General features: G+C 42.4%; 1 protein-coding gene across 1 annotated transcript in view; it reads right to left on the reverse strand.

Moving 5' to 3' along the window:
- LOC124130931 (advillin-like) overlaps window positions 1-26,169 on the reverse strand; it is a 107,394-nt gene that overhangs the window by 46,226 nt on the left and 34,999 nt on the right. The window contains exons 9-11 of the mRNA XM_046493989.2: window positions 10,528-10,666; window positions 7,980-8,058; window positions 2,942-3,040 (exon numbers count right to left, since the gene is read on the reverse strand). Of these exons, the coding sequence (XP_046349945.1) occupies window positions 2,942-3,040; window positions 7,980-8,058; window positions 10,528-10,666 (317 nt within the window). The remainder of the gene's footprint in view (window positions 1-2,941; window positions 3,041-7,979; window positions 8,059-10,527; window positions 10,667-26,169) is intronic.

Consider the following 26,169-nt stretch of genomic DNA (forward strand, 5'->3'; position numbering starts at 1 on the left):
TAAGCATCCATATCTGGCCCCGAGCGAACCTTGGTGCTTCATATAATCTGCTACCACGCTTAACACTCCATGAATAGTTATTTTGTTTCTTCTATTCATAAAATGCCAAAGATACTGCGCATGCATGTTTGGGTTTGTTTACACCCAGACGGCGAGTTGATGCATCCCGCACGTGCAGGGCGAACCTCCTCGACCTCCCATTTTATCTCATCTATCTATTTCTAACAACCCAAAGCTCAAAAAGTCGATAGCGTGGCGTAGTTATTTTTCCTGCAAAGTTTCCCCATTTCTGCATTCCGATGAAAAGGTAAGAAAACAGGTAATGCTAGCGTAAGCATGGTTGGACTTTTTTTCATTTTCATCTTCAAGGCTGCGAGCAATACGTAAACAGAACACCATTGATATCCCAATGCCAGCTTCGCGTTACCTAGCAATGGAAGCGTTACGTCTGGCGCATGAGAGAAACCGTATCATCGAAGGTTTATTTGAGTACGAAATGTCGTGGGTTACTTTGTTGATTGGGTTGCATACTGAATGTAACACTGCGAGACGTTTCTTCGGGTGCTACGGTAAGGCAGGACATTGCTTACCCTTTTAACCTGGAGTCATCACTGAGTTTCAGTAATCCATTCGTTAAGTTTTCATCGCTATTTTGCCTTTAAAGCCCAGTGGAATCTGGTTCGTCGGATAATCGAGGTTATTTTCTGGCGTTGTTTCATATTTCTGTAGACATCCTAGTGTACCGTATACATGTAGTGTGTAAGGATTGGTCGGTTGGTTTGTTGTTTAAATCCGCATTCAGCAATAGTCTGACTAAATGACGGAGGTCTGTAAATAATCGAGTCTGGACCAGGCAATCCAGTGATTAGTCTCATGAGCATCGATCCACGCAAATGGGATTGATGACATGCATCAAACAAGTCAGCGAGCCTTACCACCCGATCACGTTAGTCGGCTCTAGTCGCCATTTACGGCAGGGATGGGTTGCTGAAGATCTATTCTAACCCGGATCTTCACGGATGTAGTGTGTGAGGGAGGTCATGAGATACAGATGATGGAACATATTTGATTTGAACACAACACTATCGATTGTCAGGATTATTTGGAACCGAATTCCTGTAAGGGCGTAGTTCCAATGGAATCAAACGAACAATCATTTCTCAATCATTAGCGGTTTTGTATGTATCCTTTCTTGAATGTGTCAAGGAGCATACGTTTTGCCCTGGATGGTAGCTCAAGGTGTTGACGGGAGACAAAACTCAGGGATGACGGGTTGGAGACCACAGCCATGGTTATAGTAGATGGTTGGAATAGGTCGAAAAGAATGTAATGGCAATCACGTGACAGAACGCACAGGCAGGAAGTTGGAAGGCGATTCGCCATCATCGACGTAGTCGTTGGCGAGGCTGCGGTCGTAGCCGACGCCACAACTAGCCGTGCAATCCGTCCGTGGCGCAAGGTCAGTGACCTATGTACAAATGTACGTGCACATCCGGCGACGTATGGATGTATTAACTGACATTTATAGATAGCGCTGGGGGTCAAGGGACTATATTTAGAAGGGAAACGACGAATGTTTTCCTGAATACATTAAATAGAGAGAGATAGTTGACTGTCGGTGTAATTTGGAAACATATTGAAGCAAATAGGTACTTTAGATGAATGAAGTTTTACAGAAACGTATTGAAGTTTGCACGATAACAAATGCATGGACTGCTGAGCCGCCTGATGGTAAAGACGCCAGAGACGCCAAAGACTGCCGTGTACATTGAAGCCTGCTTGTGGTGTTCCCCTTCGTCAGCTTCAGTATTTCTGGGAGCGGCGTGAAACCAATGGATACGTTCAAATTATACTGTTAGAATAATGCCGAACTACTGTGTGGGTTCTCAAGTCTCTTGGGAACGCCAGAAACCTATGATTGTGGGTTCGAATCCCGGTTCGCCCCGATTTTTTTCTCTCGGTTTATCAGCACCATTCCCGTTCTTGTGGGTTTTCAAAGTGGCAAACGTCTGAGACCTGCATCATTTCGTGCTTTCCTTCCACATCAAGCTGATAAGGCGGGATATAACTGGAGTACTGTTCAAAGCGGCATTAAACCCAACTCACACACTATTGTAAGTTACAGCACGGCAAATCCTACGAGGACATGAAGAGAGAGCTGGGACAAGAGAACGTGGCAGCCACAAGAGTGCACTAGGTGAGGACATGGTGAGACATTGTGAGGATATGGGAAGACATGATAATACATGGCAAACATAGTGGGGACATGTGAAGATATGGGAGGACGAGTTGAGGACATGGTGAAGATATGGGAAGACATGGGAAGACATGGTGAGTACATGGTGAGGACATGAGAAGACATGGGAAGACATTGTGAGGACATGGTGAAGACATGGGAACACTTGTGAAGACATGGTGAAGACATGGGAAGACTTGGGAAGACATGGTGAGGACATGGGAAGATATGGGAAGACATGGTGAAGACATGGGAAGACGTGGGAAGACATGGTGAACACATAGGAAGATATGGCGAGGACATGTCAAGACATGGGAAGACATGGTGAAGATATGGGAAGATATGGGAAGACATGGTGAAGACATGGGAAGACGTGGAAAGACATGGTGAAGACATGGGAAGACTTGGGAAGACATGGTGAGGACATGGGAAGATATGGGAAGACATGTGAAGACATGGGAAGACGTGGAAAGACATGGTGAACACATAGGAAGATATGGCGAGGACATGTCAAGACATGGGAAGACATGGTGAAGACATTGGAAGACATGATGAGGACATGGTGAGGACATGGGAAGACATGGCGAGGACATGTCAAGACATGGGAAGACATGGTGAGGATTTGGAAAACCTGGGACGACATTGTGAGGACATGGTGAGGACATAGTGAGGACATTGTGAAGAAAAACAAGCTCTAGTACATACCGTGGCTTTCTGCCACGCTGACTTCTTTTCATTCCGAGTGCACTTCTTCCCGACCCACACGTATATCCCGCTCGGCCCCGAGTCTAAGATGAAGCAGTCCTGAAAGATGATTATTAGTAGCATGAAAGATTCGGCTGCTTCTATGAAAGCGATGTTTCGGTCAGGAAGGCGGAGGCAAGCATTTGCAACTGATGCTGTGCCCAAGGGAGGCTATTTGTTTGCTGGCGTAATAGTCCACTGTCCATTTCTAGAGAGGGGATTTTGCATAAGATAACAGTATTTTTCAATTCAATTCAATTTAATCTTCACTTGATGTTTTTCTTTAGTTTGATGTTGTTTGTTTGGTATTTAACATCGCAATCAGCAACATCCCCAGCTAAATCATGTCGGCATGTACATAATCGAGTCTGAACCAGGGAAAACCTTGACTGATACTATAACGATGACACGCAATCAGCCAAGTCACCAAGCCCAAGTTTGATGTTTCTTTTCAGTTCAATACTAGAAAATCCCACTCGAGTGTCTTTTGATATCAAATATATCAACACCAGTCGATAACAAATTATGTCTATCATCCCAAATAATTCTCCTTACTTTTTCAGTTTGTAAAGAGTAATAACCAGCTGTGTCTTGAGTGTAAAACATACAGATAACAAACTTCAGTGGCAGAGAGATTAGTGATGTCATTTGATTGTGACGACACGGTAACGATGCATTGTGCTGCATTTTCATTGAAGCGATATACACGTATCGTGGGAGATATCGTCCGATCTCACCAAGCGATATCTCCTGTGGAATCCAGTTTTGAATGATAAATGATTATATCTGTCGTTTAATTTACATCTTCTGTTTACAGGTGTCTTAAGGAGTATATTGCAGCCTAATTTCAATCTTCGGTTTGGTACTAATATGGATTAGTGTACTATATACCTGCAATTGGATATAATTATATCTTCAGGTTGATGTATAGTTTCTGTCTGAGACAACTACGAAGGATGTGATTATAAAACATAAATGTTTCTCGACCAAACAAGTAATAGATCATACTTCATGATGAGACCGCCTCCGTGGTCTAGTGGTAGAGCGTCCGCCCGGAGAGCGGAAGGTCCGGGGTTCGATCCCCGGCCGCGTCATACCAAAAGACGTTAAAAGATGGTACTTGTTGTTACCCTGTCTGGCGCTCGGCATTAAGGGGGTTAAAACAAGGACTGGTCAGCTCGGAGTCAGTATACTGTGTCTGAGTGGGGTATTCATGTTAAAACTGCGGCATGGTATCTCAGTGTGCTAGCACTATAAATCTGCATCAGTCCGAACTAGTACAAGCAGCCACACACACACACGTACATGCACGTCGCTATATAAGTGCAATAATCTTGGACGCGACGTTAAACCAAATTTCACCTCACCTGACCTCACTTCATGATGAGCGACCGTGTCAATGTAAAAAACTGCCGGGCCAAAGAACGTATACTTTTGAAAATTGGATTCAACAAAAACTACAAACATTATCAAAACGTTAATAGGTTGAAAACGGTCGCCGAAACTGCGTAAGATCCAAAACACAACAATGTGCCCGTATCAAAAACCATCGAATAGCCGTTTCGTGTTTATTTAATTTTTAGCGACCATCAAACATAGGTGTATAGTTTTTTGGCCCGGCAGTTTATATTTTTGTCATATACAGTATGACTGCACCGAGGAACAAAACAGAACAACGGGATAAACATAACGAATAAACATCTATAAACAAAGGCTTGTTGAGAATGCTGCGCATGACAGTGCCTTCACTTTGGCACAGCGTCTGGCGTTAAAACATCAACAAGTTTAACACGGCGTCATCTGAAGTTCTAATTGCCCAGTATTAATCTTTACCACACGAAATTCGATAGGCGTGTTTAAAATACCACCAGTGAACAGAACTCTCTTGTTTTGGCGGACAAGAGTTGAGTCTCTAGAAAGACGCCATAACACGTGCCTTTTAATCTCACAAATACACTTTCACACGATTAAATAAAATGAAAAGCAATCCCTCTTTTGTCATTATCGCGTGACGTCATTTGACGTAAATAGTGTCCAAACTGTTGAAGAAAATAAACACCCGGTATCGTAACTGTAAATATATCCAAGATACGCGGCCATGTAAAGTTCACATTGTCTGCCTGCAGGACGGTGTCTGGGAGTTGTATGACATCAACACCGATAGGTGGCGCCCCCTGCTATGACGGTGACAGCTGACGCACACACTTCACAACGCCCTAGCGGACACAGGAAGCTACTTACACAAAGGGTGCTACCCTGGATCAAGACTGCGCAATATATCATCCGTATCTGCCTTGTTTTTGTATGAATATTTCACATATATAGGTTGGAAGTCACAATTTCATAGGTCTGTTTAAGCAATGACAGGGTGATGGTTAACGAGGCGGTCGGATAGCCTAGTGGTAAAAGCGTTAGCGCGTCACGCCGAAGACCCGGGTTCGATTCCCGACATGGGTACAATGTGTGAAGCCCAGTTCTGGTGTCTCCGCCGTGATATTGCTGGAATATTGCTAAAAGCGGCGTAAAACCATACTCACTCACTAATGGTTAACCTAGTATATATTGTACTTGATATTGGCGGTAGGGTAAACCAACCGAAGGCTTGGGTTCGATTCCACACATGGGTAATATGAGAGAAGCCCGTTTCGGGCGTCTCATCCGTAATATACCCTTCGACTATTAATAAAAACAGCTTAAAGCCATACTCACTCACAATAATCTGTTATAATCGAAATAAGGCGAAAGACACTTTTGTAACTATTTCTTAGAATTAAGAAAATCGATTTGCATTTGATTATGTTACATGGTACAATGCAAATGAAGTTTCTTAAGTCTTGCCGTACGAAAGTACGTCACGAGTACTTGATGTGCGACATATATATGATGTCACCCTTGACAAAATATTTATCTTCAGTGAAATAGTATATCAGATACAGTTTATCGATATTGTGGCAAAAATTCCAATGAATGTTTATCTCTTAACCCGGAACAAAGGGACATAATCGAGTATATTATGACGTCATTCCTGTGACCGGGTGACGCACCCTTTATCCTTACGCGGTATGCAAGCTATGCTAGTTTTCACCAATAGCTTTATGCTGGGATACTGGGGTCCTGTATTGTCCGGGACAGCATACCGGGGGATGTTACTAGCATGGGATACTGGGGCCCTGTATTGTCCGGAACAGCATACCGGGGGCTGTTACCAGCATGGGATACTGGGGCCCTGTATTGTCCGGAACAGCATACCGGGGGCTGTTACCAGCATGGGATACTGGGGCCCTGTATTGTCCGGAACAGCATACCGGGGGCTGTTACCAGCATGGGATACTGGGGTCCTGTATTGTCCGGAACAGCATACCGGGGGCTGTTACCAGCATGGGATACTGGGGCCCTGTATTGTCCGGAACAGCATACCGGGGGCTGTTACCAGCATGGGATACTGGGGCCCTGTATTGTCCGGAACAGCACACCGGGGGCTGTTACCAGCATGGGATACTGGGGCCCTGTATTGTCCGGAACAGCATACCGGGGGCTGTTACCAGCATGGGATACTGGGGCCCTGTATTGTCCGGAACAGCATACCGGGGGCTGTTACCAGCATGGGATACTGGGGCCCTGTATTGTCCGGAACAGCATACCCCGGGCTGTTACCAGCAGTGGATACTGGGGCCCTGTATTGTCCGGAACAGCATACCGGGGGCTGTTACCAGCATGGGATACTGGGGCCCTGTATTGTCCGGAACAGCATACCGGGGGCTGTTACCAGCATGGGATACTGGGGCCCTGTATTGTCCGGAACAGCATACCGGGGGCTGTTACCAGCATGGGATACTGGGGCCCTGTATTGTCCGGAACAGCATACCGGGGGCTGTTACCAGCATGGGATACTGGGGCCCTGTATTGTCCGGAACAGCATACCGGGGGCTGTTACCAGCATGGGATACTGGGGTCCTGTATTGTCCGGAACAGCATACCGGGGGCTGTTACCAGCATGGGATACTGGGGCCCTGTATTGTCCGGAACAGCATACCGGGGGCTGTTACCAGCATGGGATACTGGGGCCCTGTATTGTCCGGAACAGCACACCGGGGGCTGTTACCAGCATGGGATACTGGGGCCCTGTATTGTCCGGAACAGCATACCGGGGGCTGTTACCAGCATGGGATACTGGGGCCCTGTATTGTCCGGAACAGCATACCGGGGGCTGTTACCAGCATGGGATACTGGGGCCCTGTATTGTCCGGAACAGCATACCCCGGGCTGTTACCAGCAGTGGATACTGGGGCCCTGTATTGTCCGGAACAGCATACCGGGGGCTGTTACCAGCATGGGATACTGGGGCCCTGTATTGTCCGGAACAGCATACCCCGGGCTGTTACCAGCAGTGGATACTGGGGTCCTGTATTGTCCGGAACAGCATACTGGGGGCTGTTACCAGCATGGGATACTGGGGCCCTGTATTGTCCGGAACAGCATACCGGGGGCTGTTACCAGCATGGGATACTGGGGTCCTGTATTGTCCGGAACAGCATACTGGGGGCTGTTACCAGCATGGGATACTGGGGTCCTGTATTGTCCGGAACAGCATACCGGGGGCTGTTATCAGCATGGGATACTGGGGCCCTGTATTGTCCGGAACAGCATACCGGGGGCTGTTACCAGCAAGGGATACTAGGGCCCTGTATTGTCCGGAACAGCATACCGGGGGCAGTTACCAGCATGGGAAACAGGGGCCCCGCAGAGACCAGGTGCTGTTGTACAAACCGATCTCAGCACTAAGGTTGTCGTTACTCCCATACCTCAACACAGACTTACGACAGTCGTAGCGCTGAGGTTGTTTTGTACAACGACACCGGACGGGACTCCCACCACAATGGCCAGCAGGGGATACTGAATTCCTATACTGACCGGGACTCCATACAGGTGCTCTGTCATTATTATGATGTTATATCAGTAACGTTATGTATATTTATGAAAACTGAATGCTCGTTCTTACATTTGAGTCCAGATCTTCTCGTTTCAGCGGCTTTGACGCTACTTCGTTCACTTCCAGTTTGCCACTGGCGTCCGTCACTCTGAAACATGCAGGCGATATGGACATTATCCACATGTGGTATTATATCTGAAATGTGTGTCTCTGTGATGAAAGTCAGTTAAACCGTTCAAGATAGGTACGTCGTAACGTTTTGTTCCTATCAGGAATCTTCCGAATTCTCAATGAAAATGGGGTTGTCAGAAATATATTCATTGCCTGGCTTGCCTATATACTACTCAGAAGAAGTTAGATAACACACGATTATATCATATACCTATAGTTATCTGTCATGACAGACTTCAAGGGGGCACGGGTGGCCCAGTCGTCTAAGGCGCCGCGATTCGCTGTGCAGAGTTGCGTCCCATGGGCACGCCAGAAACCTATGATTGTGGGTTCGAATCCCGGTTCGCCCCGATTATGTTTCTAGGTTTGTCAGCACCATACCCGTACTCGTTATTTTTAGTGAAGTGGTAAACGTCTGAGACCTCCATCACTTCGGGCTTTCCTCCCACAGAAAGCTGACACGCCTTGATATAACTGGAATACTGTTAAAAGCGGCGTTAAACCCAACTCACTCACTCACTCACGTGAATAAATGGGATGATGTTTAACTTCTTTTGAGTAGAATATTTTGTATTGAATATAAATGTCAATAAATCACACCAGGCATTTCTGTATCATTAAAACTATTAAAGTTTGTCATACATGCATAAGTTATTAAATATTTTCTTACACACGCCTTCATCGTTTAAATGTAAAGAGATGTAAGAATACACCCCCCCCCCCCCCCCCCCCCCCCCCCCCCCTCACTCCCAATACTGCGTAAATAGAAAAAAACTCATTTATTAACAGTTGAATGTTCTTTTTCTTATTGTCCTGTTTCTATAACACGTCAGATTTAGAACTGAACTCCATTTTCAAAGAGAAAATAAAGAGAGTTACTAGCCTGACATATTTACATGGCTAGAATAGTTCCGTTTGATGTGGCACCTGTCGTGTGTGTAACAAGCCTGACATTTGCAATACGATCAATGACACCTTTTTTAGCTCCCTTAATGAGCCAAAGGCACGACTGCAATCACATGTATATTGAGCACAAATGATGAATTACTTTGCAGGGAAAGATAATTCGAAGTAATTTTATAGCAGGTCGTGGTACGTAATTGTTCAAACCAATGTCTCGCATTTCATAAAGGATTTTAGAACAAAACCACAAGCCATCTGTAATATGATAGTGTTTGTTCGGGAAGGAAACAGTGATATTTTTGTTTGTTTGTTTGTTTGTTGTTTAACGTCGCACTCAGCAATATTCCAGCTGAATATATATACCCCTCTGTCAAGAGTAAATTGGCACGTCTCCCATGGCAGAAAGCTATGAACACACAATGCCATTTGGAAAGTGGTCAAATGTAACAAATGGTAAATTTGGGATGGCACTTTCTTAGTAAAATACAGATTCTCGTATTTTTTTACTGTTTTGTTTTGGCTGAGGGGGTTAGATCGCTGGCTTTGTCATCCCAATCTTAACATTTGTTATATGCTTCATATAGCCTTGGTTCAAAAGATGGAGAAACGGATATTGTATTGTGGCCGTACATTGTTGCAAAGTATTTCACGCAATGGTCAACGGCAGCAGATGAAGTGTCGTACAATGTCGGGTATTGTTGTGACTTCATGGGTTTTAATGGCAACATTGGTCGAAGGCTATTTCATTGGAAAATGTTCGTCAGGTGACGAAGGCTGGCTATACCTATATAATAGAGAGACGAGGGCGATTGTGGGCCTACGATCTACTTGCCAAGCGCGGACAGGACACTTGTCCGAGTACACCCATTTCCGGCCAGCTTCCAACACTGTTTCCGGAATCAAGAACGGGGCACGTGCCACTTTCAAGACATTCAACAGTGACACATTCTGGACTTTCGTGAGTACATTTGTGATTGTGAACCTAAAACTGCATGTTTCAATGTATTTTGTTATTTATTTATTGATCTTGTGTCGTCATTTACTGATTTCACACTTTCTGGGTTAACCTTTGCATTTCTATTTGGAAATCACCCCGTGACAACACAGTAAACTACGGTTATAACGAACACGCTTATAACGAACTGACGGATATAACGAACTTACTTTTTTGGTCCCGACTTTTTGCTGTAGTTATGATGTATATATGCTTATAACGAACTACGGTTATAACGAACTACGGTTATAACGAACTACGGTTATAACGAACTAAAATTAGTAGTCCCTTTGAGTTCGTTATAACCGTAGTTTACTATATATGGTCTTGACACATCTGACGGGGAAACACGTAATGTAACCTTCATAGGGTCTTGGTTCAAAATGATGGAGAAACAGATATCTTAAATTACATATAGCCGTTGCGCATATGACAGAAACATCTACCTCAACCGTTGTGGTTATATGAAGGCGACACAAATTACTGAACTATCATATGGAGTGTCGGAAAACTGTATGAACCATCACTGCACAGTTGTAGTATCCCTACCTGAAAAGAGTGACTGTGTCTTGTGCCACCCGTTCAAACTCCTTGTCATCGCCCCCTTCGTCGGCTGATTTGATAGAGCACTGAGAAACAAGGCTCCCTAAAGCGTTGAAAAACTTGGGATCACAGTCCCATTTGTCATCTGAAATAAAAGGATAGTTAATTTCCTTCAGTGTGCTGGACATGCACTGTAAATCTTCATGTTTATCAGGGTGGTGTTGTACAAAGCGATCTCAGCGCTAAGCTTGTCCTTACTTCCATACCTTAACATAGACTTACGGCAGTCGTAGTTGTTTTGGTTGTTTTGTACAACGGCACCCAGGGCGGTTGGTTAGCCTATTGGTTAAAGCGTTCGCTCTCCACGCCGAAAACGCGGGTTCGATTCCCTATGCACACCGGTACAATGTGTGAAGCCCATTCCTGGTGTCCCCCGCCGTGATATTGCTGGAATAGTGTTAAAGCGCCGAAAAACAATACTCACTCACTAACGTTTATCAGACAACTTATGTGCTTTGAACATAGCGATTGAAATTTCACTGTCAATTTCATTAGTATTACTTGCATTACCGACGGTATTGATGATATTCATACCAACGATATATCTAAATATTCGTTATATCTGACGATCAAAATAATTAAAAGCATGTAACGGACGAATTCAATAAATACACGATCCGATGTTGGGATGAGTTCTTTCATCACCAGTAAACGACCTGGTTGATACGATCGCCCAGCTATGGACTGGACCACATGATCTCACGAGCAGGTAATGTTTGCTTGTTGTTTAACGCCGCACTCAGCAATATGCCAGCTATATGACGGCGGTCTGTAAATAATCGTGTCTGGGCAAATGGGATATGATGACATGCATCAACCAAGTCTGCGAGACTGACCACCCGAACCCGTTAGTCGCCTCTTGCGACAAGAAAAGGCAATATTTACGCAAGCATGGGTTGCTGAAGACCTATTCCACCCCGGATTGTCACGGGTCCGAGTAAATAATGACGTGGTAAACAACTCACATTATTGTGTCAAAATGATGTCGCACAGCATGAAAACTATGTTTATTACTAAAACAATCAAAATGGCCCTATTTTTGAAAGAGGCCAATCAAATGTGATGACACACTTATTGCACTTAATGAAACCTTATTTTACGAATGAGGCTGTGTTGAATCTTGTGTATACTACATCAATAAATTTGAACGTCAAATCCACCACCAAATAACTTAAGGTAACATATCAAATGTTTAGAACTCCGAATTAGTGAGTGAATATAGTTTTGCGCCGCTTTTAGCCATATTCCTGCAATATCACTGTGTGGTACACCAGAAATGGGCTTCACACTTTGTATCCATGTGGGAAATCGAAAACGGGGTGTTCGGCGTGACGAGCGAACGCTTGTACCACTAGGCTACCCGACCGCCCCTTTAAAACTCCGAGGATTGTCGACGAGTTTTAAACATTTCATATCAAAAGACACAGGGGTGAGATTTTAGTTTCCATCCCAAATCATTTTTCTGACTGTTTCAGTTTACAAACACTAATTAATATTTCCAGTGTCAAAAGTACAACTAACCAGCTTCAGCGGCAGAGAGATTTGGGATGTCGTGTGATTGTGAGAGCATTGTAACATGATACATCCCAAAGGCCTGCAAATCATTGTGATGCAATTTCGTAGTAGCGATATCTCCAAAGACATATCGCTTGATCTCACCTGAGCAATATCTCCCGTGGAGCCAGATTTGGATGATAAATATTTTAGCCTTCTAAAAATGGCTTTTCATACGCTTGCGAATTTTCTCATTTATCGTAATTGACTCTTCTTTCAACAGCTGTACAAAATATACATTTGTCATATCCCAATCACTAAAAACAGCCACGATCACATGTGCTGTTGTACTTACACTAACAGACGGAAGTTATTACACGTGCATTATCTTTCATCAATAGCTGTCAATCAAATGTCATTATCGCGTGGGGTGTTGGTTTACGCGGTGTGTATAGCATTTTAAGTGAGTGTGGTATATATTTCCAGTTCAATTTGTTACACACTGACAACCACACAACGCCGAAATACTATGCATTTATCCTATTCTTCAGCACCTCTGAGCTCGTTTTTCAAAAGATCTTTCAACAAGAGGTCATTATGATGCTGTGACTTCATTATTGGAGAACCAAAATAGGTAACTCTATATTGTAACAGGCTCAGATAGGCGTGCGATAAGGTGACATTTTAGTTCGTACTGTTTTCGTTACACACTTTGAAAGAAATATATAGCAAATTAACAAAGCGCCGCGAAGCAGTATTTTACACTGAATGACCCTGAATGGTAAGTCTCACACTATGAATATATAACCGCCGGGTATAGGGAAGCATTAACCACCGTACATACACCACGGTATATACACCACCGTACATACATCATCGTATATACACCAGCGTATATACACCACCGTACATACACCACCGTATATACACCACCGTATATACATCATCGTAAATACACCATCATATATACACCACCGTACATACACCACCGTATATACACCACCGTATATACACCACCTTATATACACCACCGTACATACACCACCGTACATACACCACCGTACATACACCACGGTATATACACCACCGTACATACATCATCGTATATACACCACCGTATATACACCACCGTACATACACCACCGTATATACACCACCGTATATACATCATCGTAAATACACCATCGTATATACACCACCGTACGTACACCACCGTATATACACCATCGTATATACACCACCGTACATACACCACCGTACATACACCACCGTATATACATCATCGTATATACACCATCGTATATACATCATCGTATATACACCACCGTACATACACCACCGTATATACACCACCGTACATACACCATCGTATATACACCACCGTACATACACCACCGTATATACACCGCCGTATATACACCACCTTATATACACCACCGTATATACACCACCGTACATAGATCATCGTAAATACACCATCTTACATACACCAACGTACATACACCATCGTATATACACCACCGTATATACACCACCGTACATACATCATCGTAAATACACCATCGTATATACACCACCGTACATACACCATCGTAAATACACCATCGTATATACACCACCGTACATACACAAGAAAGTAAACACCTATGTTTGATGGTTGTTTATAATAAAACAAACAATATATGGATATCCGATAGTAATGAATTGGATACGGGCACCAAAGATGTGTTTTGGACCTTAGGTATATAGCCACTGTTTTCTGCCCAGTAACGTTTTGATAACGTTTTTAAACTTTTCGTCAAATCTAATTTTCAAGTGTATGGTTTCTTTTGGCCGGCAGTTTAGAACTCAACATTGCCAAAACAGAAAAAAAATTAAAATTGTTGCTGGTTATCTTAAATGAATAATTCTTCTGCAATGTGCTCAATTAGCAGTCCTTAAGGTATATTCACCATTGTATTACCGCATAAAGTGTATTTTTCAGCTCCACTAGGCATTTTTAGGATGACGAAAACGATCATAAATACAAGTACAAAGAGGCGAAGTGTCATCACAATTTGGTCTGAGCTGTGTATTTGTGAATGCTTGGGGATAACATGACATTCGGGATGACTCCCCAACACTGCAGTCTTCTGCGTTACCCAGATTGTCAAAAGGGCTGTATCCCTGGCAGCAATCCCGGGTACTCTCCCAATGTCAGTCAACAGATTGGGAGGTACCAAAACCAAGGCACCGAGAACAACGGGGAGACGGACAACATGGTACTTTGAATGCAAGCAAAACATTTCGAAAGCCATTTGCCATTTGTATTCCTGAATCTTGTCAATCACATCGGTATCAAAAGGGACAGAAAACTCAATGACATAAATTATTTCACTGGATTTATTAAAAAGGACAACATCGGGTTTGTTGGCCTGGATAGGTCTGAGGCTGTATACGGGCCTGTTCTAAAGAAATTTATATTTATCTGCTGACAATGTGCTGGACAGTCTCGTTAAATCTATTGCATAATCTAATTTCATATTTGCACTTTCATGCAAAATCACACATTGACGGTTTCAAGTAGGAAGTGATTGGTTCTGAGCAGGAAACAGAAAGCCTCCTGTTTCGCTTTTCAGGCCAGCCGACTTCATCCAAGCGAACGACACTGCAGGGCTGCTGATCTTCTCAACACACTGCACGTAACCTCCATGCAGTGGTCGTTCAGATAGCCTCTCCTTGAAAAACTGAGTCTGGGCCGATTTGATATGGCACTTGGCTTGACACTCATTTCTGTACCGTCCAGCAGTACAGAACCATCAACAAAATCAACATTGATATTGAGATTATGTCCCACATCCTTGGCTCATTTAAGAATCTTGACATGCTTCATGAGAGGATCATCAGACAAATAAATGTGTGCAAAAGGGCACAGTACTATTCTGTCATGAAGAGGCTCGACGTTAATCAAACCACGCCCTCCTAATTCTACTGGTAAAAATATAAGCGATTGAGGGAAGAACGAGGATGGTAAGATCTATTATCTGACATGATTCTTCGAGTGAGTTGTCAATACCCTGAATTTCTTGTTTCGTCCAATCAACAACACCAAAGGAATACAAAAGGACGGGTACAGCATAAATATTTGTGGCTTTGACTTTATTGCGAGGGTTCAGCTCCGAAATCCAGATTTTCGTAAGTCTACATTTGTATTCCCCTAAAGTTTGTCTTGATATGGGCATTCTGAGGTTTGTTTCCCTCTTCTAAATGCCACGTTTCAGATGAAGAATGTAGCATTTGTCGAGTCCAAAGGACATGCCAATATCATCCGAAAAGAACTCGACAAGAAGAATATGTTGTTTTAGAGTGGAGACTCATTTGGCAATGAGTTCAAGTTCATCCATGTAAAGGAGGTGAGTAAGGGGTGTTGGGGATCTGTGCTAAGGAAAAGCATAAAAGCCAAGGACTAAAAGCATCGCCCTGAAATATTCCTCTTCTAAACAAAATAGGTTCTTTATTTCCTCCAGAACTGAATCCGAAGATTTTACATAGGAAAATACATTATTTACAATACACCCATTAGATTACTTGACTGTATACAATGAAATCATGTTACAAATTATAAATAGATATAATAGTTTTAATATTACTTTTTTCAATTTTCTGTTTCAGCATCTAGTTTGACGTTCCTTCAATCGTATAGATAATTCGATGCCAATCTGAGAATGTTGCACCACCTGACACATCGTACTCGTTATGACCGTCTCCGTGGTCTAATGGTAGAACGTCCTCCCGGAGAGCGGAAGGTCCTGGCTTTCACCCCCGGCCGCGTCATACCAAAAGACGTTAAAAGATGGTACTTGTTGTTACCCTGTCTGGCGCTCGGATTTAAGGGACTTAAACAAGGACTGGTCAGCTCGGAGTCAGGATACTGTGTCTGAGTGGGGTATTCATGTTAAACTGCGGCATGGTATCTCAGTGAGCTCGCACTATAAATCTGCATCAGTCCAAACCAGTACAAGCAGCCACACACACACGGACGCACGCACGCACATGCACGTGCATGCACGTCGCTATATTAGTGCACTAATCTTGAAAGTGATGTAAAACCCAGTTTCACCTCAGCCAACGTGACTTAGCCCTTCTTCTATAAAGATTCTTCATAAATGTCGCCAATTGTACATGAAGATGTATTTGGATAACACGTGTATCATGACCTACAAGGCCGTTGATTCATGCATGACATCGTATACCAGAATGTGCCTTGTTGTTTTCGATTTTGAATGGTGGACTCATTACATTTCCATTTTAAAAAAGATTCCGTAACATTGATAATATATGAACTATTTTCATTTGAAAGAAACAATACCTTGAGGAGAACGGGTCTTCCCGCAAAATGAAACAAATTCCCGCTGTTAAAGAAAAGATGTTTGTACAGAACAGAGTGATTTATTTCAGTATATTATAAAGTGAAAATATATATTTCATTCGAGGTTTAACATGATGCATTGTGATATGAAGCAATAATTGTCACAGTTTAGTAACAGTATGCGGCCCGGTGTTATTACCGAGACATACGGGGCGTTATATATTGTCCGACCCCTCATTTGTCTTTACGCTAGTAGACTCGGCTACGCCAGGTGTCCCTGCGTAGCGATAAGTCTTCAGGTGAGGCCTTGGGACATTATACAGATACACACTAAAAGCCTCGATAGGCAGTGTGAAGCGTGGTAACGATCGCCTTATGGGAATGGAAATTTGTTGTCAATTATGTGCAAGAAGATTTGTAAAATAGCGTCAATTCGACCGAAGTCGGGCAGTAATAAAAGACTCATGTCCCCATTTTGATACAAGCGGCATCTCGAGTGAGCTACGCCATCTTATGCGGAGCATGTAGTATGAAATATCGTTGCATTAAGTTGAATATAAGTTGTCAATTTACAATTTTAATTAATTTTAAAAACTTAAGGTGATAAATTAAAACAATGAAATATAGACGAATCATGGAATGTTTGTTTTCCTTTAAAATAAGATCTTATCCGACATCGGATAAATCGAAATCGAGTTAACCGGGTCAGGTAATGACTAAGAAAGGAGCATCAAGCGGGAAGCACATGTTGAGGTAATAGGTTCGACGTGACGTGTCATTGTAGATATAACAGTGCCCGCAGCTATAGAATAATGCATAGGGCATCATACATTAAATAATAAATAAATCATTTCTGCAGTTGTGATATATTATGGGTGAGGTGAGGTGAGGCGATAGGTAATTAACATCGAGTTCAAGATTATTGCAATCATGTAGCGACGTGCGTATGAGTGTTAGTGTTAGTGTTAGTGTAAGAGTTAGTGTTAGAGTTAGTGTTAGTGTTAGTGTTAGAGTTAGTGTTAGTGTTAGTGTTAGTGTTAGAGTTAGTGTTAGAGTTAGTGTTAGTGTTAGAGTTAGTGTTAGAGTTAGTGTTAGTGTTAGTGTTAGTGTTAGAGTTAGTGTTAGAGTTAGTGTTAGAGTTAGTGTTAGTGTTAGTGTTAGAGTTAGTGTTAGTGTTAGAGTTAGTGTTAGAGTTAGTGTTAGTGTTAGAGTTAGAGTTAGTGTTAGTGTTAGAGTTAGTGTTAGAGTTAGTGTTAGAGTTAGTGTTAGAGTTAGTGTTAGTGTTAGTGTTAGAGTTAGTGTTAGTGTTAGTGTTAGTGTTAGAGTTTGTTTGTTTGTCAGCAATATTCCAGCTATATGACGGCGGTCTGTACATAATCGAGTCTTGACCGGACAATCCAGTGATTGACAACATGAGCATCGATCCACGCAATTGGGATATGATGACATGCTTCAACAAAGTCAGCGAGCCTGACCACTCGATCGTCTTTTACCGCAAGCATAGTCGCCTTTTACGGCAAGCATGGGTTGCTGAAGACCTATTCTACCCCGGATCTTCACGGATACGTGTGAGTGTACCCCACTCAAATAAGTTATACTGCCTCCGAGCCGACAGGTCCTTTTTTATATTCTTAATGTCGAACGACAGTAACGACAAACACCAAACTTTACCATCTTTTAGTATGACGTGGCCACTAGACCACGAATGCAGTTCATAAACACTCGTGACACCCACTGTTGTTGCCTTCTCAAGTTTGAATGTATGATTTGCATATTTCTAAAATCGGCTTAAAACAATATTCACTCACTCATTGATTAGACACATACACAGCAGAACGAGACAGCCACGTTTACACAGAAAACGACTAGCTGCCTTGTGCACCGCATCTGAGGAAAACAACTGAAGACAAATGATAAATTATGGTGGTAGTTCGTTTCCAAATCAGTTTCAATTTAAAGTTCACTGAGTGTAAACACGTTAGTGATCTAACGAAAGAGCAAATTCGTGATGTCGGGAAACAATCAAATGTGTAGTTTGTTTGTATATTTGAAACACCAGGCCCAAGACACTAAACAGCACCCTCCTACCCGCCATCGCTGAGGCTGGATGGAAACCATGGCGCTGTTTGTTAAGACTACGTGCTGCGATGGAATCATGGGCAGCGTAGAACTGCGCAGAATCCTCGGAATGGGGTAACTCTGTGGAGATGTGCAGATTGAAGTAGGAATGATCACACTGCCAGTCCAATTAGGTAAGAGTTTTTTGAACCCGTCATTGGCGTACAACAGGAGGGTTATGATCACTTAAGCGGACTTTAACGGAGATGCAAAGGTTTCACGGACAATGTTTGTGAACGTAATGACGTGTATCCAAATGTGATGTTGCTGATTGTATCCTGATAATGTGTGCTGGCGCTCTACCCTCCAGGCTAGCATTAGCACTGGTCTGTATAGGGTCTGGGTTGCCGTGATGACATAAGGCTATGATGCTATGCAGGGCATCACGACAACCCGTACCATCTTAAACCAGAGAGTCTGATGTAAGGCAACCGGAGAAAGGGATGTAAGGCAACCAGACAGAGGAGTGTACGGCAACTGGAGAGAGGGATGTAAGGCAACCAGACAGAGGAGTGTACGGCAACTGGAGAGAGGGATGTAAGGCAACCAGACAGAGGAGTGTACGGCAACTGGAGAGAGGGATGTAAGGCAACCAGACAGAGGAGTGTACGGCAACTGGAGAGAGGGATGTTAGGCAACCAGACAGAGGAGTGTACGGCAACTGGAGAGAGGGATGTAAGGCAACCAGACAGAGGAGTGTACGGCAACTGGAGAGAGGGATGTAAGGCAACCAGACAGAGGAGTGTACGGCAACTGGAGAGAGGGATGTTAGGCAACCAGACAGAGGAGTGTACGGCAACTGGAGAGAGGGATGTAAGGCAACCAGACAGAGGAGTGTACGGCAACTGGAGAGAGGGATGCAAGGCTACTTACACCAGCTACTAACACACCAGCTACACACACACCAGCTACTCACACACTCCAGCTACTAACACACCAGCTACACACACACCAGCTACACACACACTCCAGCTACTAACACCCCAGCTACACCCACCAGCTACACACACACCAGCTACTAACACCCCAGCTACTTACAACCAAGCTACACACACCAGCTACACACACACCAGCTACACATACACCAGCTACTAACACCTAAACTACACACACACTAACTACTAACACCCAAACTACACACACACCAGTTACTATCACACCAGCTACTCACACCTAAACTACACAGCTACTCTAACATCAGCAACACACGTACCAGCTACTAACACCCAAGCTACACACACACCAGCTACTCTAACATCAGCATCACACGTACCAGCTACTAACACCCAAACTACACACACACCAGCTACTCTAACATCAGCAACACACGTACCAGCTACTAACACCCAAACTACACACACACCAGCTACTAACACACCAGCTACTCAAATAGCAGCTACGAACACCAAAACTACACACACACCAGCTACTAACACAACATCTACTCACACCCAAACTACACACACAGCAGCTACTCACACACAAACTACTCTACTCATACGCCAGCTACTCTACTCACACAGCAGCTACTCACACACAAACTACCCTACTCATACGCCAGCTACTCTTCTCACACACCAGCTACTCACACATAAACCACTCTACTCACACAGCAATATACCAGTTAGGAATTATGAGGGACACTGAGATAGTGGCGTAGCTCGCCACAGATGGAAAAGCCGACATATTTTGTCGAAGTTCTGATAAACCAGCATCGTGTTGCAGCAGGCGCAGACAAGCGTTTTAACGGCCGAGTATTTAGCGTGTAAAGTGTACTGAACAAACCATGAGAAGGTCTCCCTTACTGTATATCAGCACCAGATAACATTCGCGACCCACCAGGAGAAAAGGGACATTATTGGTGAAAAATCACATATTGACTTCTCATTATATTTCAGAACTACAGTATCGTATAAACACAAAAATACAATTCATAAGTTTCATTTTATATGTATTACAGAGATACATGACATCAACCATTTGGACTCATTTCCTGCAAAGTCCCATTTTCAGACTTATTCCTGCTTAAGTAATGAATTCAGCTTTAGATATAATGTATGATTAACTGAACGTAGACACGCATGCTGAAATGTTTTGAAATAATGGTTATATTACATTACGAACTAACGAGAGAAAACATAAGATATGTTTGTACAGTCTGCACACATCACCCTTTTTTTTACGGAGGTAAAATGACGTCAAACGTCCCTCTTTATGACGTCACAGCACAATTGTTTCCTAGCACCCATGTCCCTTTTCACCTGGTGGCATTCGTGACACTGTGGGAAGTCAAACCGTGTTCTTCAGCGGGACGTGCGAGCGTGTTTACCAATGGGCTACATCGTCGCCCCTGCCTGAGAGCCGTGAAAACAGCGAACAAGTAGCAATGATTGATCGAAAAAAAATCAGAAAAATATATTTCAACCTTTTTCTCAAGTTACAGTTTGAACTAGCAGAAACTAAGAACTAAAGTGACAAATCATGTTCTCGAGATAAAACATTTCTTTCAGACACGATACACTGTAGACTGTTTTGTTTATATAAACATCATGATTGCATAAATTGTGGATTATTAGTTTAGCAGTCAAACTTACTTATTGTTAGCAATTTCATCCAGACACAGACAGTCTGATCATGTCAGCGTCTCAGCCTCGGAATCAGTGAATGATCCATGGCAGCTTCACACTAATCTTTGCAAACAAGGAGCCTGGAGTTGTCTCCCATTAGTGATCTTTGTAGATTTTACTACCGTTTGTTAGAATAGACTTTGTGAGTCTTACTAGTATGTTCGTTGAGACATGATCACGAATAAACGCTACATGTATGTTTACGTCTTTCTCTCTCTCTTTCTCTCTCTCTCTCTCTCTCCCTCCCTCTCCCTCTCCCCCCCTCTCTCTCTCTGCGTGGATATTCACATCGGTTTTATAAATATCCACATGCGGTATTTGCATGATACGAAGGCTTACGTGTGCATTATGATCAATACAAATACTCTTATGTTTTCTAAGATCTATATGATTTCTTTCTTCAATGATCAATTTGAATACTCACATGCGTTCTATGAAAGCTCACATGTGTCATATGAATACTCACATGTGTTCTATGAATACTCGTATATGTCATATGAATACTCACATGTGTTCTATGAATACTCACATGTGTTCTATGAATACTCACATGTGTCATATGAATACTCACATGTGTCATATGAATGCTCACATGTGTTCTATGAATACTCACATGTGTCACATGAATACTCACATGTGTTCTATGAATACTCACATGTATCATATGAATACTCACATGTGTCATTTGAATGCTCACATGCGTTCTATGAATACTCACACGAGTTCTATGAATACTCACATGTGTCATATGAATGCTCACATGTGTTCTATGAATACTTACATGTGTTCTATGAATACTCACATGTGTCATATGAATACTCACATGTGTTCTATGAATACCCACATGTGTCATATGAATGCTCACATGCGTTCTATGAATACTCACATGCTAACATGTGTTCTCTGAATACTCACATGAGTTCTATGAATACTCACATGTGTCATATGAATGCTCACATGTGTTCTATGAATACTCACATGTGTTCTATGAATACTCACATGTGTCATATGAATGCTCACATGCGTCCTATGAATACTCACATGAGTTCTATAAATACTCACATGTGTCACATGAATACTCACATGTGTTCTATGAATACTCACATGTGTCATATGAATACTCACTAGTGTCATATGAATACTCACATATGTCATATGAATACTCACAAGTGTCATATGAATGCTCACGTGCGTTCTATAAATACTCACATGAGTTCTATGAATACTCACATGTGTCACATGAATACTCACATGTGTCACATGAATACTCACATGTGTTCTATGAATACTCACATATGTCATATGAATACTCACAAGTGTGATATGAATGCTCACGTGCGTTCTATAAATACTCACATGAGTTCTATGAATACTCACATGTGTCACATGAATACTCACATGAGTTCTATGAATACTCAAATGTGTCATATGAATACTCACATGTGTTCTATGAATACTCACATGTGTTCTATGAATACTCACAAGTGTCATATGAATACTCACATGTGTCATATGAATGCTCACATGCGTTCTATGAATACTCACATGAGTTCTATGAATACTCACATGTGTTCTATGAATACTCACATGTGTCATATGAATACTCACATGTGTTCTATGAATACCCACATGTGTCATATGAATGCTCACATGCGTTCTATGAATACTCACATGCTAACATGTGTTCTCTGAATACTCACATGAGTTCTATGAATACTCACATGTGTCATATGAATGCTCACATGTGTTCTATGAATACTCACATGTGTTCTATGAATACTCACATGTGTCATATGAATGCTCACATGCGTCCTATGAATACTCACATGAGTTCTATAAATACTCACATGTGTCACATGAATACTCACATGTGTTCTATGAATACTCACATGTGTCATATGAATACTCACAAGTGTCATATGAATACTCACATATGTCATATGAATACTCACAAGTGTCATATGAATGCTCACGTGCGTTCTATAAATACTCACATGAGTTCTATGAATACTCACATGTGTCACATGAATACTCACATGAGTTCTATGAATACTCACATGTGTCATATGAATACTCACATGTGTCATATGAATACTCACATGTGTCATATGAATGCTCACATGCGTTCTATGAATACTCACATGAGTTCTATGAATACTCACATGTGTCATATGAATGCTCACATGCGTTCTATGAATACTCACATGCTCACATGTGTTCTATGAATACTCACATGTGTTCTATGAATACTCACATGTGTCATATGAATGCTCACATACGTGCTATGAATACTCACATGAGTTCTATGAATACTAACATGTGTCACATGAATACTCACATGTGTTCTATGAATACTCACATGTGTCACATTAATACTCACATGTGTCATATGAATACTCACATGTGTTCTATGAATACTCACATGTGTCATATGAATGCTGACATGCGTCCTATGAATACTCACATGAGTTCTATAAATACTCACATGTGTCACATGAATACTCACATGAGTTCTATGAATGCTCACATGTGTTCTAAGAATACTCACATGCTCACATGTGTTCTATGAATACTCACATGTGTTCTATGAATACTCACATGTGTCATATGAATGCTCACATGTGTTCTATGAATACTCACATGTGTCATATGAATGCTCACATACGTCCTATGAATAATCACATGAGTTCTATGAATACTAACATGTGTCATATGAATACTCACATGTGTTCTATAAATACATTTGTTCGTCGTATATTCACATTTGGTATATGGACAGTATGAATACTCAGGTGTGATATATGCATAGTATGAATACTCAGGTGTGGTATATGCACAGTATGACTACTCAGGTGTGCTATATGCACAGTATGAATACTCGTGTGTGCTATATGCTTAGTATGAATACTCAGGTGTGCTATATGCACAGTATGAATACTCAGGTTTGGCATATGCTCAATATGAATTCTCATTTGTGATATATGCACAGTATGTATTCTTAGGTGTGATATATGCACAATATGAATACTCAGCTGTGGTATATGCACCGTATGAATACTCAGGTGTGCTATATGCACAGTATGAATACTCAGGTATGCTATATGCACAGTATGAATACTCAGGTGTGCTATATGCACAGTATGAATACTCAGGTGGCTAAATGCACAGTATGATTACTCAGGCGTGGTATATGCACAGTATGATTACTCAGGTGTGGTACATGCATAGTATGAATACTCGGGTGTGGAATATGCACAGTATGAATACTTAGGTGTGTTATATGCACAGTATGAAAACTCAGGTATGGTATATGCACAGTATGAATACTCGGGTGTGGACTATGCACAGTATGAATACTCAAGTATGGAATATGCACATTATGAATGCTCAGGTGTGGAATATGCACAGTATGAATACTCAGGGGTGGAATATGCACAGTATGAATACTCAGGTGTGGTATGTGCACAGTATGAATACTAAGGTGTTCCATATGCACGGCATGAATATTCAGGAGTGGAATATGAACAGTTTGAATATTAAGGTGTCCATATGCACAGCATGAATACTCAGGAGTGGAATATGCACAGTGTGAATACTCAGGTGAGGTATATGCACAGTTTGAATACTCAGGTGTGGTATATGCACAGTGTGAATACTCAGGTGTGGTATATGGACAAAGTGAATACTCAGGTGTGGTATATGCACAGTGTGAATACTCAGGTGTGGTATATGGACAAAGTGAATACTCAGGTGTGGTATATGCGCAATATGAATACTCAGGTGTGGTATATCCACAGCATGAATACTCAGGTGTGGTATATGGACAAAGTGAATACTCAGGTGTGGTATATGCGCAATATGAACACTCAGGTGTGGTATATACACAGCATGAATACTCAGGTGTGGTATATCCACAGCATGAATACTCAGGTGTGGTATATGGACAAAGTGAATACTAAGGTGTGGTATATGCACAGTGTGACTACTCAGGTGTGTTTTTTCCACAGTGTGAATGCTCAGGTGTGCTAAATCCAAAGTGTGAATACTCAGGTGAGTTCTATGCACAAAATGAGTACTCGATTCACAACCACCCTACGCATAAAATGTGCAATAGATATGTCAGCTCCCTACGCCCGTCCACAGATGGGCGCGTTGATCTCGAAACATACCTCAGTATACCACAACACATACAGCTTTGACAACGTATGACTTTACAGGCCACTCATATCTCCTGTGGAAACCTGTTTTGGATTATATTTGTTTGTTTGTCTGTTTATTTGTTGTTTGTCAGCAATATTCCAGCTATATGACGGCGGTCTGTAAATAATCGAGTCTGGACCAGACAATCCAGTGATTGACATTACGAGCATCGATCCACGCAATTGGGATACGATGACATGTATCAACCAAGTCAGCGAGCCTGCCACCCGATCCCGTTAGTCGCCTCTTACGACACGCATAGTTGCTTTTTACGGCAAGAATGGGTTGCAGAAGACCCATTCTACCCCGGATCTTAACGGGTCGTTTTGGATTATAAAGTGTGTTGGCAAATATTCATGAACGAGTTGTGACAAATTAAGAGAGACCACATTCACTATAAACTGATCTGTGCAAAGAGTTTGGTGTAAATATATTTGTTGTTTAACGCCGCAGTTTAACGCCAGCTATATCACGTCTGCCGCTAAATAATCGAGTCTGGACCAGACAAACCAGTGATTTATATCATGAGCGACGTCTCACGCTGTCGGGGTACGAAAACACGCATTCAACAAAGTCACCAAGCCTGATCACCCGCTTTTAGTAATATTCCAGCAATATCACGGCGGGGAACCAGAAATGGGCTTCACACATTGTACCCATGTCGGGAATCGAACCCGGGTCTTCGGCGTGACGAGCGAACGCTTTAACTACCAGGCTACCCGACCCCCCACGATCCATTAAGTCGCCTCGTACGACCAGTATAGGTTATAAGAGGGGCCTCATATAACCCTAAGGGACGGG

Source organism: Haliotis rufescens, unplaced genomic scaffold (assembly GCF_023055435.1).
Source record: "Haliotis rufescens isolate VD_foot unplaced genomic scaffold, xgHalRufe1.0.p SCAF_20, whole genome shotgun sequence".
In the NCBI taxonomy this organism is placed as follows: Eukaryota; Metazoa; Mollusca; class Gastropoda; order Lepetellida; family Haliotidae; genus Haliotis; species Haliotis rufescens.